At 35.7% G+C, this 15,457-nt stretch overlaps 2 protein-coding genes across 2 annotated transcripts in view; one reads left to right on the top strand and one right to left on the bottom strand.

Moving 5' to 3' along the window:
* The window catches only part of LOC149084191 (uncharacterized), a 259,211-nt gene that overhangs the window by 202,324 nt on the left and 41,430 nt on the right, over positions 1-15,457 (top strand). Inside the window, exon 4 of the mRNA XM_089234540.1 lies at positions 15,252-15,275. Within this exon, the coding sequence (XP_089090666.1) occupies positions 15,252-15,275 (24 nt within the window). The remainder of the gene's footprint in view (positions 1-15,251; positions 15,276-15,457) is intronic.
* On the bottom strand, positions 6,287-10,317 carry LOC149084194 (uncharacterized). The gene is made up of 6 exons (XM_089234750.1): positions 10,259-10,317; positions 9,757-9,819; positions 9,572-9,646; positions 7,342-7,422; positions 6,650-6,709; positions 6,287-6,400 (listed from the first exon to the last, which is right to left on the bottom strand). The coding sequence occupies exons 1-6, from the start codon at positions 10,307-10,309 to the stop codon at positions 6,287-6,289; spliced, it is 444 nt and encodes a 147-aa protein (XP_089090876.1). The 5' UTR covers positions 10,310-10,317.

Here is a 15,457-nt window from a genome sequence, read left to right as displayed (position 1 = left end):
CCTTTCTTTAATTCAATGAATCTCTCTCCCTCTGGAATCTTTCAAAAACATCTGTAAGGACAGAGGTTAACCTCGTACACTGACGCGAAATATATTGTTGAATGTAAGCATTGGTGCTCTAAAAACTCGATACTTTTTTTGAAAAGCCAGACACCTTATTAGAAAACCAGAAACCATTGGATGTCTACCTAGGGGGTTCAAGGTAGTCAGTCATTTCAACTCAAAATATAGAAGACAGTTGGCAGTACCAGTAGGGCACAAAACAAGCATAACTCAAGACTTTCACAACGAACATTCCAGCATGCGCCAAGTCGTAACAAATTCATTTACTTGGTTGCATGTACGGTCAAGTAGTACCTAGAGGTCCAAATGGTTGCTTCGTACGTAAATTTTTTCATCTGGGACTCCCACATCAACTATTTGTATAAAATCGATTAAACCTTGTATATTTTCTAGCAGACCGTTTGGTCCATCTCTTTCAATCAAAATCCACGAAAACCACTTTTTAAGAGCAGATATTTTAGTAAATTGATAGAACTCAGATAAATAGATCACGACAGCGTTTCTGAACCCAACGACCAGTAAAATGTCGGAAACTAATTTATGAACCACTTATGTCGCGCGCGTATTGCAGGACATTACTGCAATTTTGACTGTTTGACTTTTTTTTTTCACACGCTTGTCTCGTTTTTTCCACGATGTTCTTATTTGAATTTGTAACATTTACAAATTCGTGAACCCATGTGGATATTACTACTAAACCAGACATGCACCTCGCTCATATTCCTCTGCGGAACTTTTAACGAGTTGGTACATGTTGGATTGTATGTGTATGTATAGTGAATCTTCCGTGAAGTTTGTTTCTGTGTAATGCTTGTATGTGCAGTGCTCTCATCTGCTATCATCTGTGTAATGCTGCCAGCTGCCATCACTTTTTTTTCCTTGAGTGAAGTGTAATGCTTGAATAATTGTATCGTTGTAGGCTTGTTGCTCTATGTGGCCAGACTTTTTAACGGGGAGATCAACTCACATCCGCGCCTTGAACTTGGGAACCACAGAAAACCAACTTCAGCCAATCACCAATATGGTGACGATGGGGTTCGAACCCGAGTCCTTGTGAGTCTGTCACTACAACCACTTGATTACCATGCCGGTCACGTGGATATTACTAATTTCTGAGACAACGGTTAAACAATTGTTCATTCAATGAGCATAAAATTATCGAGTCTGCCTGCGCATCACTTATACTTATACTATCACCGCGGACCATAGGTTGAGAAAGGCTGGATTACGACATTCAATTTTCCAGTAAAACATAAAATAACATTAAATGACTCTAAAAAAAAATAGCAAAGATAAGTAAACGGGGTTGAGATCTCGTAAAAAGAAGGAGCATGTATCCCATCGGAATAAACAACCACGTCTCCAAATAACTGCCGACTATAAGAACGACGTCTCAAATAGAAGTGATAACAGCAATGTATTTCAGACAATGGCCGCATGGCTAGAGTGGAAGCCCATGAAACAATGACCTATCATTGAGGAATAGCAGAACGAAAAGAAAAAAAAAAAAAGCCGAGTATAAAGTTCCCACAGGGCAATTCTCAACTCTTGCTTACACCATCCACTTGATATGGTGGAAATCAAATGGCATTTCGCGCCGTATTGTAACCGTAGGAATGAGTACCGACACGGAAAAGATAGAATAAAACAAATGAAAAAAAAGTATAAAATACGTGTATAGTGCTTCAGGGAATCGTATTGTGGCTTGATTCTAAATGGCTCTAAACATCGTAGGGAAAAGGGGATTTAGTATTGAATGAGAACATTCAATTTAGATTACCCCCTTAAAAACCTTGTATTCACTCCCTTTATTTCCCAAATATCCTTTTTTTTACCTCCATTTCAGTTCCTTTCTTTTTTTCTTAAACAATCGTCTTTTTTCTTAGCTTCATCATAAAAACTTTATTCGGATAAATTGAAGCAGAATTTGACTTCCTGGGATTTGTTTTGCTTCCAGACAGACATAAATTCTAATCAATTTTAGAAATCGTAGATCAATGGAGGATATAAAAATATTTCTCGTTGTGACTTATTCTACACAATTTCTATAACTATAAATCTGTCTATTATTTTGTATATTATTGTTTTGTATTTTGTTTCTGAAAATGAGTTGTGTTTATTTTTTGAAATATTAGAAACTAGTGTGATAGATATACAGGGTGATTATAAAAAAACCATCCCGACATATGGGCCCCTAACTATCATACCATTCACAGAAACTGAATGAAATTTTGACATAAGGTATTTTGATGTATGCGCTCAAGAATGATATGGGAGACAACAGTGTCACTCTAACAGTTACGGTTACATTGAGAAAATTTCGAAAATATCAAATGGCAACACCAAGTTTTTTTGTATTGGAATGTGATCTCCATTGTGAAAAACCCTAAATAGCGTTCGAACGGCAACTGTAGCATGAAAATCACCGGCGATAGATAGGCTAAAAGTGAGGACAACCAATAAGGGCAGAGAAGCAGCATAAAATAAAGCATTTTATTGTGTTTCCACATGACCTTGTGGAGGACTAATCAGGCTCGGATCTCAGCCGAAGAAACGGTGTGACGAATGAAACGAACATTAATGCTCTGGTGCACGGCAAAGTCCTTTTTACTTTTTCCTTGCCTAGCTCCGGAGATTTTCGAGCTACAGGTGCCATTCCAACGCTATTTAGTGTTTTTCAGTATGGAGATCGCATTCCAATACAAAAAACTTGGTGTTGCCATTTGATATTTTCGAAATTTTCTCACTGTAACCGTAACTGTTAGACTGACACTGTTGTTTTTCATATCATTCTTGAGCGCATACATCAAAATACCTTATGCCGAAATTTCATTCAGTTTCTGTGAATGGTATGATAGTTAGGGGCCCATATGTCGGGATAGTTTTTTTATAATCACCCCGTATATACATAATTAGATGTCAGTGGATTTTTTGATATGTTAGATATTTTTCTTTCAAAGAAGTGGCTGCATGATTCCAGTTGTGTGCACGTCACTATAATCCGCATCACATCGTGTTAAGGCGTCCTTGAAGAAATCTTTATTTTAAGTTACACTTCAACATTTCCTCATGAATCAGTGTGATTGAACCTCGTAGGTCTTATTTATTTTTCTTTTTGACAGATTTGCAAGAACGTGTTACCGTCTTGCGTTATCTAACTTGTTAGATTTGTTCCCCCTTTGTTTTATTTCCAATGTCATTTGGTCGCATGTGTGGTTTATTAGTAGAGTTACGATCATCACGAAGAACAGGGTGTGAATCCTACTGACAGAGAAGTGATGGTTCGCTGAAATTGGTGGTGTTCGCTTCCACGGAAATCACGGGAAAACCAATTATTCGTTTTGCGTGATTTCCAACTTCAAGGTGGGAATGCGAGCAGATCTTTCTCTTGTAAAGTCTCGCCACAGAGAGGTACAGATCTACAACGCCAAAAATATTCAAACATCACACACTTCAGTCATTGAAATTCACGCACAACGGTAGATTCGCACTCAGACATTTCATTTATTTGTGCATTTCAATAGGCTGAGCCCACTTACATAAGTAAAATAATGACAATAAAAAATAACAATAAATAATAGCAAAAAAAATACATACAGATGAATTGTAACACAGGAATTAAATATTTTCAAACGTAAGTAAACAATTCAATTGATATGAAAAACAAATAAAAAAACAATGGGTAAAAATCACGAAAGTACTATTAGAGATAAGAGAACACATTCATGAGAAATATGTACAGTACCTAGTTGAATGAGGAATCTTTATGAAAATGAAAAATATCCAAAAATTCAACCGTATTATATATTTTACAGTTAGTTATACATGCACACTTTCGGCTCAACTCATTCGGAATTTCATGGTGATAGACAGAAGTTGTGCTCTTTTTGAGAGAAATGAAGGACTTGCACCATCATATATTCTAAATTTTAATAAATGAGTCAGTTTACAGCTTTCAGAAATGTTCTGTTGGCCAATGTTCATAACTGTGTTGAATTACTTATACTTGGGACATAATTTACTTCATTATAGTGTCAATGAAAATTAGTAGATACTTTCAAGTTTTGAAAATTAGGATTAAATGCAGCTCTTGGCAAGATTTCCGACATAGGAAACTTCCCAGGACTCAACCGCGGGGAGGTGGCTGCAAGTTTGAGTCCCATTATTTTTTCTTTATTTTAGGTTAAGGCCTAATGAAGTTATATTTGAATTTATATTTATTTATTTATTTTTATGCAATAGAATTGTCGATAATCATGTTAATCTCTTCTTTATTCAATATCGTGTTAATTTTTGTAATGTGTTGAAATTGTGTAACTTCAAATTTGTATAACTTCACAGTTGTATAATTTTCTGTAATTATTTGTCCCCTCCAGGTTGAACTTCTACATTAATTATTCAAAATAAATATATTTTTTAATTGGAATTTATTTAGTTTTGGTAATTTAACATATAAAAAATTGATAGAAAACTGCAAATAAAAGTCTATTTTATTCAAATAGAGATTTCTATTCATCGCGGAATACTATTTTATAATTTTTTTAATCACATTCAAAGGTAATTAAGTTCATTTTAAATTATATCAAATTAAATTTTTGAAATTGATCATCCAGATAAATTGTTCCGTATGAATTTGGTTAAAGATGAAAAATAACAGTCCTGATTAATATATATAATAAAAATATCAATCTTATATGCCGTTAAAAGTGATTTACTAATACATTAAATTTAATCTTTATAAATGAATGGTTCAGATAATTTTTTTTCTGTTACTAACTCTACGACTGAGATGCGTGTAACTTCGATTGGAGTGAGAAAAAAATTATATTAGAAAAGAGTTATTCAGAGCCAATTAAATGAGTTTCAATTGAAATTAATTTTCATCTTCCGAGATCAGTCATTCACATAAATTTATTCCATTATATGCAACATAATTATCCACATAAGAAATACGTTATAATTAACAAAAAGTTTAATTTGAGAAAAAAACTTCATTCCGAAATTAAGAAATGATAATTTCAAATCAGATATTAAATTTTATCTTCAGAAATCAATCATTCAGGTATTAAATTATTTGGTTATTAGTTACATAAGTGAGACTCATAGAAATTCACAAATGCAGTGAAAAATAAAATTCAGTTACAGATAATAGATGATATAATAAATTTCATTTTAGATTGTGTGTTATCGGAGTTTATATTTTGACTGAATTAATTCAGTTAAAATCATTAGCAAAGGATTATTTTCAATTTAAAACAATATAAATTTAATTCTAAATTGATCTAAGTGCCAACTGTCCCTACAGATAGAGTATTTATTGAATTTAGATTTTTAAAAAAGAAAAAAATTGCATACCTACCTGAACTTACCTCAATGTGTTACATGCCTGCACTCAGCTAGCACAGCCACCGCAGGAGGCGTCGGAAGTAGCGTTGGAAGTGGTTGCACCGATAGCTCCTGGGATTTGGATCTGAAATGAGAATTAGGAAGAAAAAGAAAAACGGGAAGATTAAAATTACATAACAAACAGTGGAGTGCAGAAAAATGATTATTTCAGTCGTTTTGCCCTTTACAATCTTGCTCTAACAGCATCTCAGTCCAAGATGAGCATCTGGGAAGGAAATATGAAGCAAAATTGTGTCCCACCAGGAGACAGCAAAATTGGAAGATTCCTAAATATACATCATAATCATCATTAAATACAACATCATTAAGTATAAAATCACCATACAAGTCAATAAAATCTCATGAAGTTACATAATTATACTTTAACCCTTTGAGACCCGAGCATTCATTTTTTGAAGTTTCCAAAACATTTTTGATACTCAAAAGAATACATTAAAAAACATAAATTTCAGAAAATTTTTTTTTTATAATTTTTCATTTCTTTTTCTTTTTTGTGAAGAAATTTTTCCTTTCTTTAAAATTTTGTCAGCCAAGATGACCCATAGTATATGACATATTAAAGCATATACATTTTTTTCCAGAACTTGTAGTGCTGCCCTCTCATGAAAGCCTTTAAAAAGTTTATATCCACCATAAATTCTAGCTCAAAGCTTACGCAATCCTAGCTCAATCCTGTACGCAATCAGGGAGATCAAAATCATTTAACTTTGTAAGGTCTGGAATGGTTAAATCATTCCTCAGGATTACTTTCACACACATCAAAACTAACAGATAACTTGATAAAATATTATGGCCGTATCAAAATGGATAATCGTTTTTATGACACAATCATTGGAATCCACATTTGCATTATTAAAGCATTACGAATGTACTCACTGGGATATCCAACGAAAACGCAGACGTGGTGATCTGCGGCCGGATTCTTGTTGTTCTGTAAATTGAAGTCATAATGAAACATGGGCATTCAGTCAAAGTGAATTTCATACTCACAACTGAATTATGAATATTTAAGAATCATAAAATTCCAGAGAATTATGAAAATTTCTTATGTACTTAACTAAAAGTGAATGTTTCCAGAGAAACATTAAATACTCATTCAATTACAGGTAAGATCTATAGTTGTGTATAAAGCCAATAGGAGTGAGATCTGGTAAAATGATCTATAACAATGTAAACTTACGTATGCGAAGATGACAGGGCGGTCTTCGAAAGTCACGCTCCTCTTGCTTTTTACTTCAGCCTAAATAAACATCATAATAGTTTGTTGAATGGATATTGAAACTCATCAAGTATTATGCATATGCATGCGTGCTATTAACACATAAGTAACTTTCTGATCTGATCTATCGAAACAATATTCATCGCTACTGATCCATCAATTACGTTGTAGAGAAAAAAAAATTTGGCAGGAAAACAACAATATGATTTGAATTTGATAATATCTCATCACACCAATATTAATGATTTGAATCGGCGTTTAGAATAACAAACCCATGTAGAAATGGAGAAATACGTACTCTATATATAGGCGGCCTAGTATTTTTTTATCTCTCAAAAATAATCATCTCGACGAAAATATTAATAAGTTAGTAGCGGTTCTAAAAAAAACTAAAGCACTTGAGCGGGACTCTAATGACACATTGATATTCTAAAACCACCAATAAGACATTAAAAACAAAAACACATATTTGAAAGGGATAACTTTAGTGACTCCGATGCGACTCTAGAAAAAATAGAAAACATGTATTAGTGGAACTCAGGATAAATGATACAAGGAATCAATGAAATATGAAAATTATTTCTCACTCTCTACAAGTAAAAATCGAATTTATTCAAATCAAAAAGGAATCAGCAATAAGAAAAATACTTTACCTCTTGTTTCTGTATGACGTCGACCGCATCGAATGTTGCCATGATCTTGTGGACACCCACCGTGAGGAATTCAGAAATCTCCTGCAGCACAAATTGAAATTTTTGAATTGAAGCAAGAGAAAGAGAGAGAAACTGAAGTCACACACAAAATCAAATCACACTACCGAAAAAATTTAAATCCCAAGACAAAAATCCATTTTACTATGAAATCCACTTATTTGCCATTTCGCTATGAGTTAAAACCTACCTAGATGACGATAACTCAAGATTGAAAACTGGAAATAACATAGTACTGGTGATGGAAAAACTTATAAAATCCATCGGTAATAATCTCATTGAAATTCTTAACCCTTGTGATAAATCAAAAATATAAAAATTTATTTTAGAAATAACTTTTTAAGAGAACCAATTTATTTGTAAACCACCACTTAAAATGCAATGAGTGACATTGAGCAACCCCAAGTCGTCCCTTTAACACCCAAATCCAATATCCAGATATTTCAAAGTTACAGAACAGACAGACAGTCCTAAATTCAAGGTAACCCCCTCCCCCAATAACACTCTAAAGTACGTTCAAGATAGGTACCCCTAAACATCATCACTTTGGGCAAAAAGTATCACTTTGGGCACTTTGGGCAAAGGTTTGAATTAGCCCCCAAAACCATAAGTAACGTGTATTTAAGCTGTTCGTAAGATGTCTCAAAAGTTATTTCTACTACATCACCCAAAACGCCACGAGCCCCATTGATAGCGCTTTCTACAGCAATAAGCATTACCCTCCAATGCATATATACTCAACCCAAGACGCGCGAGCCAATTGTGGCCCTCGAAGAAATTTGATGTGGCCCTTGACCTCAAACCCGATTTTGTAAAATTTAACGAAGTGGCTAATTTACAGTTAAGTAGAGTGACTAACGACAGTGTCAAAGCACTTAAGTGACCCTCCATATATTTACAGATCACTTAACCCTAATTCTTCAACTGGGACGTATATGCCCCGTGCTCTCATTTTATCTTTTTATTATTTTTTCTCTACAAAATTGATTTGAATAAAAATAAGTTTTTGTCCACTTTTCATTTTAATCATTATCACAATGCCACTAGGATACGTGCCGCACTGAAAACAACAATGTGATAGGTATTCCCCCCTAATCCCTTCTCCTCCTCTAATGATTTGAGGAATGAGTGGTCAAGAACATTAGTAGAATGGAAGGTTGGCAAAATTCGTGCAGCCCACAGGTGGTAAAACCATAAATTCGCCTGTGACTAGACTGCAAAGAACTATGCCGGCGTGTGACCAAAAGAGTGACCTAGAGAGTATATATTGAAAGAGTGATGGGGTGGGGTGATCAATCCACACTAAAAAGCACATAAAAACAGTGATTTGTTTTCAGCATATCATCGATATTTGTATTCTAGTTGACTTTTTATTTTATTTCTTTGTCAGACGAAAAGAAAAATGGTAGTGAAGAAATTAAATAACCTGCGACGCACCAGATCGCCTGCGCCGCTCACGGCCAGGGTGCCAGAACTGTTTATAACCTGCATGGGCTCGTCTTTACTTTCTACTTTTAAGTAAAAATGTTCATTTCTGAATCAATTTTAGAGTTGTTCTAGCACACACGGTGGTGACGCCATTGCCCACGAAAAATTTGCATATAATTTGAGGGACCCGTTAAGCAGTTTTAAAACACTTAAGGATCCCGTGAAGTTCCACATCTTTCAGGTTACCCACGGCACAGTTCCAGATGGCCTGAGGCATATTTACCGATCTCCTGAGTGATTTGCGACACAATTACAGAGCTCTTAAGCGGACCGTGAAAGATTTACAGATCACTTAAATGACCTGCGGTGGGGTTCAAGATCACTTAAGTGGCCCGCGGCACGTTATTCAACCTATGAAGTGGCTCCCGCACTCTCCTAGAGATTACGCACCTTTGTTTTATCACCCAAACCCAGCATCCAACTACAAAGTTACAGAATAGGCAGATAGTCTTGGATCCACAAGCCTACAATCCCCAATACCATTTTTAAGTACGTATTTAAAGGGCTAAATTAAATTGAAATCTCCGAATTACTGAAATTTGAAACATTGAATTAATCACCAACCATGAAGAATGTGTGTTTGATCGGGGCCCTTAATCAATTAGTCTATAAAGGTCTAACGAACCAAAAAGGTTTATCAATTTCTTATTACAAACTGATATGAAATACATCAAAAAAGACTCACCGCTTGAATGATGGCATCGGAGACAAGCTCGTCCACCAGCGATGTCACGTCGTTGACTGTTTTGATGGCTTTGTCCTGTAATATAATTAAAAAAAACCCATAATGAATTCACTACCAAAATATTTAACGAAAATCAAGCAAAATAATGATTGTCAATGGATCGATATATGAGTGTTGTTACTCACCACTTGCTCGTTTACGAGGTCTGTGATGAATGATGCCGCTTCAACGGTGAAAGCGACGACCGCCTGTGGAAATAAACGCGGTCAGTCACAATTCGCACACTATATCAGACTCTCATAATACTGATTCAGATAAATGTTTACAAACATGAGAGAATTTCAAAGTGTAATGGAATTATTTTCCATGGTAACAAGTGAAATAATTCCGAATAGTTAATGATTAGTAATTACTTTCGATTGGCTTTACCGTTCATTTACAACGGCCAATACTAACTTTCCTCAAAATCACTGTCTCGAGCTTATGTGTTTTGCATGAACTTAATTACATGAATTAAGTTATAAGTTACCATTACAAAGGCTCAAATGAACTATAGCTCACTTACTTATTTCTTAGTAAGTGAAAATTTTGACAAGATTATGGGGTCACTACCAAGTGATGTATTAGAGCGCACATGTAAATTCATTTACAATGGAACTGAATAAATGCTAATTTATGAAAACCTACCTCCGCGACGACTGGAATCTCCATAGCATCCAGCTCCGGTGTTGATTCCATCACTCTCTTCTCTTTCTTTCTCTTTCTCTCTCTCTCTTTCTCCTCCTCGAATGTACTAAATTAGACTCTTCTCACTTATCAAAGCCTACGCTTCAAGTAATCAGTAGCTCAGGAACACCTAAAAATATCAAGAACAAAAATCACTTATTTATGATAGCAGTAATTCGCAGTTCTGAACCCTCTGTTGAAAGCGGTCGCTTTATATTCCGGGGTCCAGTATTGTTGAATCTCATTATCAATACAACAGACACGGCAATCGAATGTATTCCAATTGTTGCCAGTGCGTGTCCAAATCGTTCTCACTCTAGCCAGGAAGTGTATGTGGGATCTACGAATTATATATATCCTAATCAAGTGTGTATTATGTGCTATGTTAAGGTTTTTTTTTTTTAACTGGAGTCACTGGACAGGTTTTTTCCACAAAGGGTGTAGCATCACCAAGTGTTATCCGAAAATATAATTTTGAAGAGTAATTCACTCCTTTCCTGAATTTCAGGGAAATTTTAGTAAAAAAATTACTTAAAAGTTGGAAGGAGTATTTTCACTTCTAAACAAAATTGAATTCTGATGCGTGATTGACACATTTAGATGCGTAATGGCGAACTCTTATATCACCCCTTCAGGGACAATGAAATGGATTTCATTCTGGTAGAAGCTACAGGTACACAACATGGAAGTTTCTTGCTCTGAACTATTCAGATATGCCTGCTCAGGTATATATGTACAGGCGAAACTGAGCGTGTGTAAGGGATTTTAGACAGGTGGCGACTAGCCTAAGTTATCTCACTTTCCGATAACTAGTGGAAACGTGGTAACTTTTCACCTTTACAAGGAACCCCCACGTGATGACAGATCGCTTTCTCGCACGATGAGTATGCTTACAAAGAAACGAACTTTACACGTTGGTGGAATATTACACTGGACAACAATGAAATTGCATCCGTAGTGAAAATATATATTTTCGAATGATTTTGACCGACTGAGTACGAATTTTCTCATGGAAAAGTTTTATTGGCTCTTGTTTTTGAGATATTACCATGTAAAATGTGGAAAAAAAATGTGTTATACGTGGTAACTGAGGACAACGATGAGAATGATTCCGACTTACAAATATCCGATTCTGAATGGATTTGACCAGCTGAACACAAATTCTACGATAAAAAATTCGAACAAATTTTTTAGGAGATATCAACATGCAAAGTGCAAAAAAATGCTTTATGAGCGGTTCTGTAGACATGAAAGTCCAACAATGAAATCCTGACATGAAATTCTGAATGGTTTACCTGCTGAACTAGGGCCATGTTACCATGAAAGAGTTGTATCGTCGTATCTCTCGGAGCTATTGCGATGTAAAAAAAGAATGAACTATAGGGCTGTAATATATTTGAGTTTCACTCAATTGTGTGTTGCGCTTTTATGTATTTGTATTGTGTTTATAAGTATATAAGTATTTTTTGTTGTATTTTTATGTATATTAAAATTGTGTCTATATATATATATTTATTCATTTATAAGCTGTCCTTTTTATATTAGTTTTTTTGTTACATATCTATTTTTTATTGTGTTTCATGAATATATATAATATATATATATATATACAAGGGGTGATCAAATGAAAAGGTACGAAACGACGTAAAAACGTATCAGTTAAATATTGCATATTCCGCCATGGGAGAACGTAGCGAGACATCTCGGGATGCGATTGGAGTCTCTGACTGGGATCGGAGCATGCGCGGGCACCCGCATGCGCAGGAGAGAGCAGAGGCTCTTATCAAAAGCGGCGTCCAAATGATGCGGCAGTCCGTATGAGGGCAAGATGGCGTTCGTGTTGCAAAATTCGACGATTGAGGAGCAGCGAGGTGTTATCCGATTTCTGACAGCGGAAGGTGAGAAACCGGCAGCTATTCATCGCCGGATGGTGACAGTTTACGGGGAGAAATGTGTCTCTGACAAGTCTGTCAGAAAATGGAGTGCCCGTTTTCGTGCAGGCCATGAGAGTGTGGGTGATGACCCGAGACCAGGCCAGGCAAACACTGTCATCATGAGCGATCTCATCGACAAGGTGGACGACCTAGTGAGAAGTGATCGGCATGTCACATTGCGAATGTTGGCGGTGAAGGTGGATGTCAGCTATGGAACCGTGTGGACAATTTTTCACGACAGGTTGCAATATCGGAAGGTGTGTGCCGCTTGGGTTCCGAAGCAGCTCACCGACCAGCAAAAGGAACTGCGTATGGGGCTAGCACTGCAACATCTGTTTCGGTATCAGGAAGACCCCGCTTTCATGGAGCGGATCGTCACAGGTGATCAGACCTGGTGCCATCACTACGAGCCAGAGACAAAGCGGGACAGCATGCAGTGGAAGCATGCGTCGTCACCTCCCCCTAAAAAGTTCAAAGCCGTGCCGTCAGCAGGCAAGGTGTTGCTCACCGTCTTTTTCGACGTTCAAGGTCCGCTACTTGTGGAATTCCTCAAGCACAGGAAAACCATTAACTCCGATGTGTACTGTGAGACACTCCGACGCCTACGCAGGTCCATCAAGAACAAAAAAACCGGGGCTGCTTACGAAGGGTGTGGTTCTGGTCCATGATAACGCGCCTCCACACGTCTCCAAAGTCACACACATGGAACTGGCCAAGTTCAAGTGGGAGCCGTTGGACCATCCGCCCTACAGTCCGGACATGTCGCCCTGCGATTTCCATGTGTTTGGTTCACTGAAGAAACACCTGAAAGGGAAGCGCTTCAACTCGGATGACGTACTCAAGGACGCTGTGAAGGACTGGGTCTCGTCACAGCCACAGGGATTCTGGGAACAAGGAATCCTGCGGCTTGTTCATCAGTGGGATCGTTGTGCTCAGGCCTATGGTGTATTTTTTGAATAAAGTCTACATTTGTACCCACCGTGTCGTTTCGTACCTTTTCATTTGATCACCCCTTATATATATATATATATATATATTCAATGGCCTTCTTCAGTGACGTCACAAGCTTCGTGCGGAGGTCTTCTTTTGTAGGGGTTGTCGGTTCAGATCACCGAATTATATAGGAACTGGTCGTTTCTATTCAGGACGCAGAAAAAAATTCAATTTTTTTTTTTTGTTTAGTATTATTGAAGTTTTGATAAATTGACTCGTTTTTGCAACAATATTATCGAACTTTTTACCCTTTTTTAAAGTTTTTTTAATCGTGGTGAAGTAAAATACATATGCATCGGTGTCTCCATAATACTCATAACGTTTTTCTTCTTTTTTTTAAAGGGATCACAAAATATGAAAATTCTATAAAATGTTGCATTTTTTTACGTAATACGTTCACTCCCAATTCCACGTTAATTTTTTTTTTTTTTCATATGGAAATTACTTAGAAATTCAAGAACTTTGTTCTCATTAAAACAAGCGAAAAAAAAACCTTGGGAATAAATTTTCATATTAGTTTTTTTTTTTCGTGCATATAAATTGATATATTTTTTTTCTGTCCGTAAATTCCTAGAAGCCTGTAAATTATTCATAATGATCTTACTGAATTAATTTATTACCCTATTTCTCTTTCCAAACTTTACGAAGAAAAAAACAATTTTTTTAAGAGTGTGTGTGTGTGTGTCCTCATAACTTAAGTTTGTTTTTTTTTCCCTTTCCACCATCGTTAATATTCCCCCGGTGTTTTTCCTACAAACTTCAAGACTCAACGACGAATATTATTTTAATTAAATGTTGTTTTAATTCGAAGCCAAACACACGATGAAATATTTGTTATTCGTTTCTCATTTTGGTTGTTATTAAGGATCCACAGAAAGTTGAAAACGTTTATGCATAAATATTCCGAAAATAAATTCACGAAAATGTATATTTGCCTATTATAATGATTAACTATTTATTTAACACTTCGAAATATATGTTTTCTATCTTTCTTTAGCTTTCACATCAATGAAAATTTAATCAAAGTCGGTTCTCGGTTATAACGGACTTGGACAAAACGACACCTCGGATAAAACGTCGATAATTGGTAGTTCGGTGATCCCCATAGAGATTAGCGTTAACAAACCTTGCTTATAACGCCAATGAGAAACAGTCACCCCGGATATAGCGAAAAAATGTTGTCACATTTGTTTCCATTTCGATGACGTTTTCCTAACATTAGACATGACCACATCCAGGGAATGTTTGGCTTCGGCTGTTGTTCTATCTATATCTAACGTTGGAAAAAAAGAGAGAAAGGTTTATCACATGCGTTTGACGCTCCAACTTGTTCATTGACAAGACCACTTTACAAAACCTTTTCCGAGACTTTCTCTAACAAAAATCTCCTATTTTTCCAGCAGAGCTTTCTTCCTTTCTAACCTTTACAAGAATCAGAAATGAAGGTAATTCACATAATTTAAAAATTGTTTTATATAATGAATATTTTACAATAAACATTCATCTCACATACTTGTCAAGTTAATTTTTTCTATTGAATACATTGTAGCAGACGTCCTGCAGTGCTGTATTATTCTCCAAAGATCATTTATAAGTAGTTCTTGGCCATTTGCCAAACTTTGGGAACATGTTTGGTGAGGGTCGCGGTGTCCCGTATCAAAATTGATACAAAATTCATCGTATTTTTTTCTCATTTAAATATACTAACCCTGATCATAAAGGAATAAACACTTCATGCACTGTACTTGATTGTCTTCGATTATATTTTTTCTTAAAATATGTGTTAAAAATTCACCCTCGGTTATAACGACAGTCTTTTTATAATGCCATAATTTAATGTAATCGTTGATGTTATAACAGAATCTGACTGCAATTTTAGATACATATTCTATGCAATAAGTGTACCGAATTTTACGTTTTACTTGAATTATGCGATTAAATATATTCCTTTCTAAAATTTGAAATTGCTAATTATCTTATGCTCATTATTATATTCTTGTAACAAAGTTTTCTTCCACATTTTATAGCTGCAAGAGCTGAGAAAGTTGGTGGTAAGTAGCCTACTATGTAATTTCGTTTCAAAGACAGCTCATATTCGACCATCATCCCATACCTAGGGCAGTAGTTTCAAATACTCGCAGCACGCATTTATAAGAACTGATTTAGTTCGCTTGAGTATTTTAAAATTAAGGCTAATGGGGTATACATGTTATCCCATAAAACTTGTGAATGG

This window comes from Pholcus phalangioides, unplaced genomic scaffold (assembly GCF_987345545.1).
Source record: "Pholcus phalangioides strain wild (caught in Gottingen) unplaced genomic scaffold, Ppha-v1.0 ptg000008l_1, whole genome shotgun sequence".
NCBI lineage: Eukaryota > Metazoa > Arthropoda > Arachnida > Araneae > Pholcidae > Pholcus > Pholcus phalangioides.
Note: the sequence above shows the minus strand (reverse complement) of the source record. Positions and strands in the feature narration are given on the sequence as shown.

Bases quoted from the DNA above. Each gene is read 5' to 3' on its own strand.
- LOC149084194 (XM_089234750.1), bottom strand. From the start codon at position 10,309: ATGGAATCAACACCGGAGCTGGATGCTATGGAGATTCCAGTCGTCGCG. The intron at 9,820-10,258 runs GTAGGTTTTCAT...TTATTTCCACAG, and splicing joins AGATTCCAGTCGTCGCGGAG to GCGGTCGTCGCTTTCACCGT. The intron at 9,647-9,756 runs GTGAGTAACAAC...ATTATATTACAG, and splicing joins ACCTCGTAAACGAGCAAGTG to GACAAAGCCATCAAAACAGT.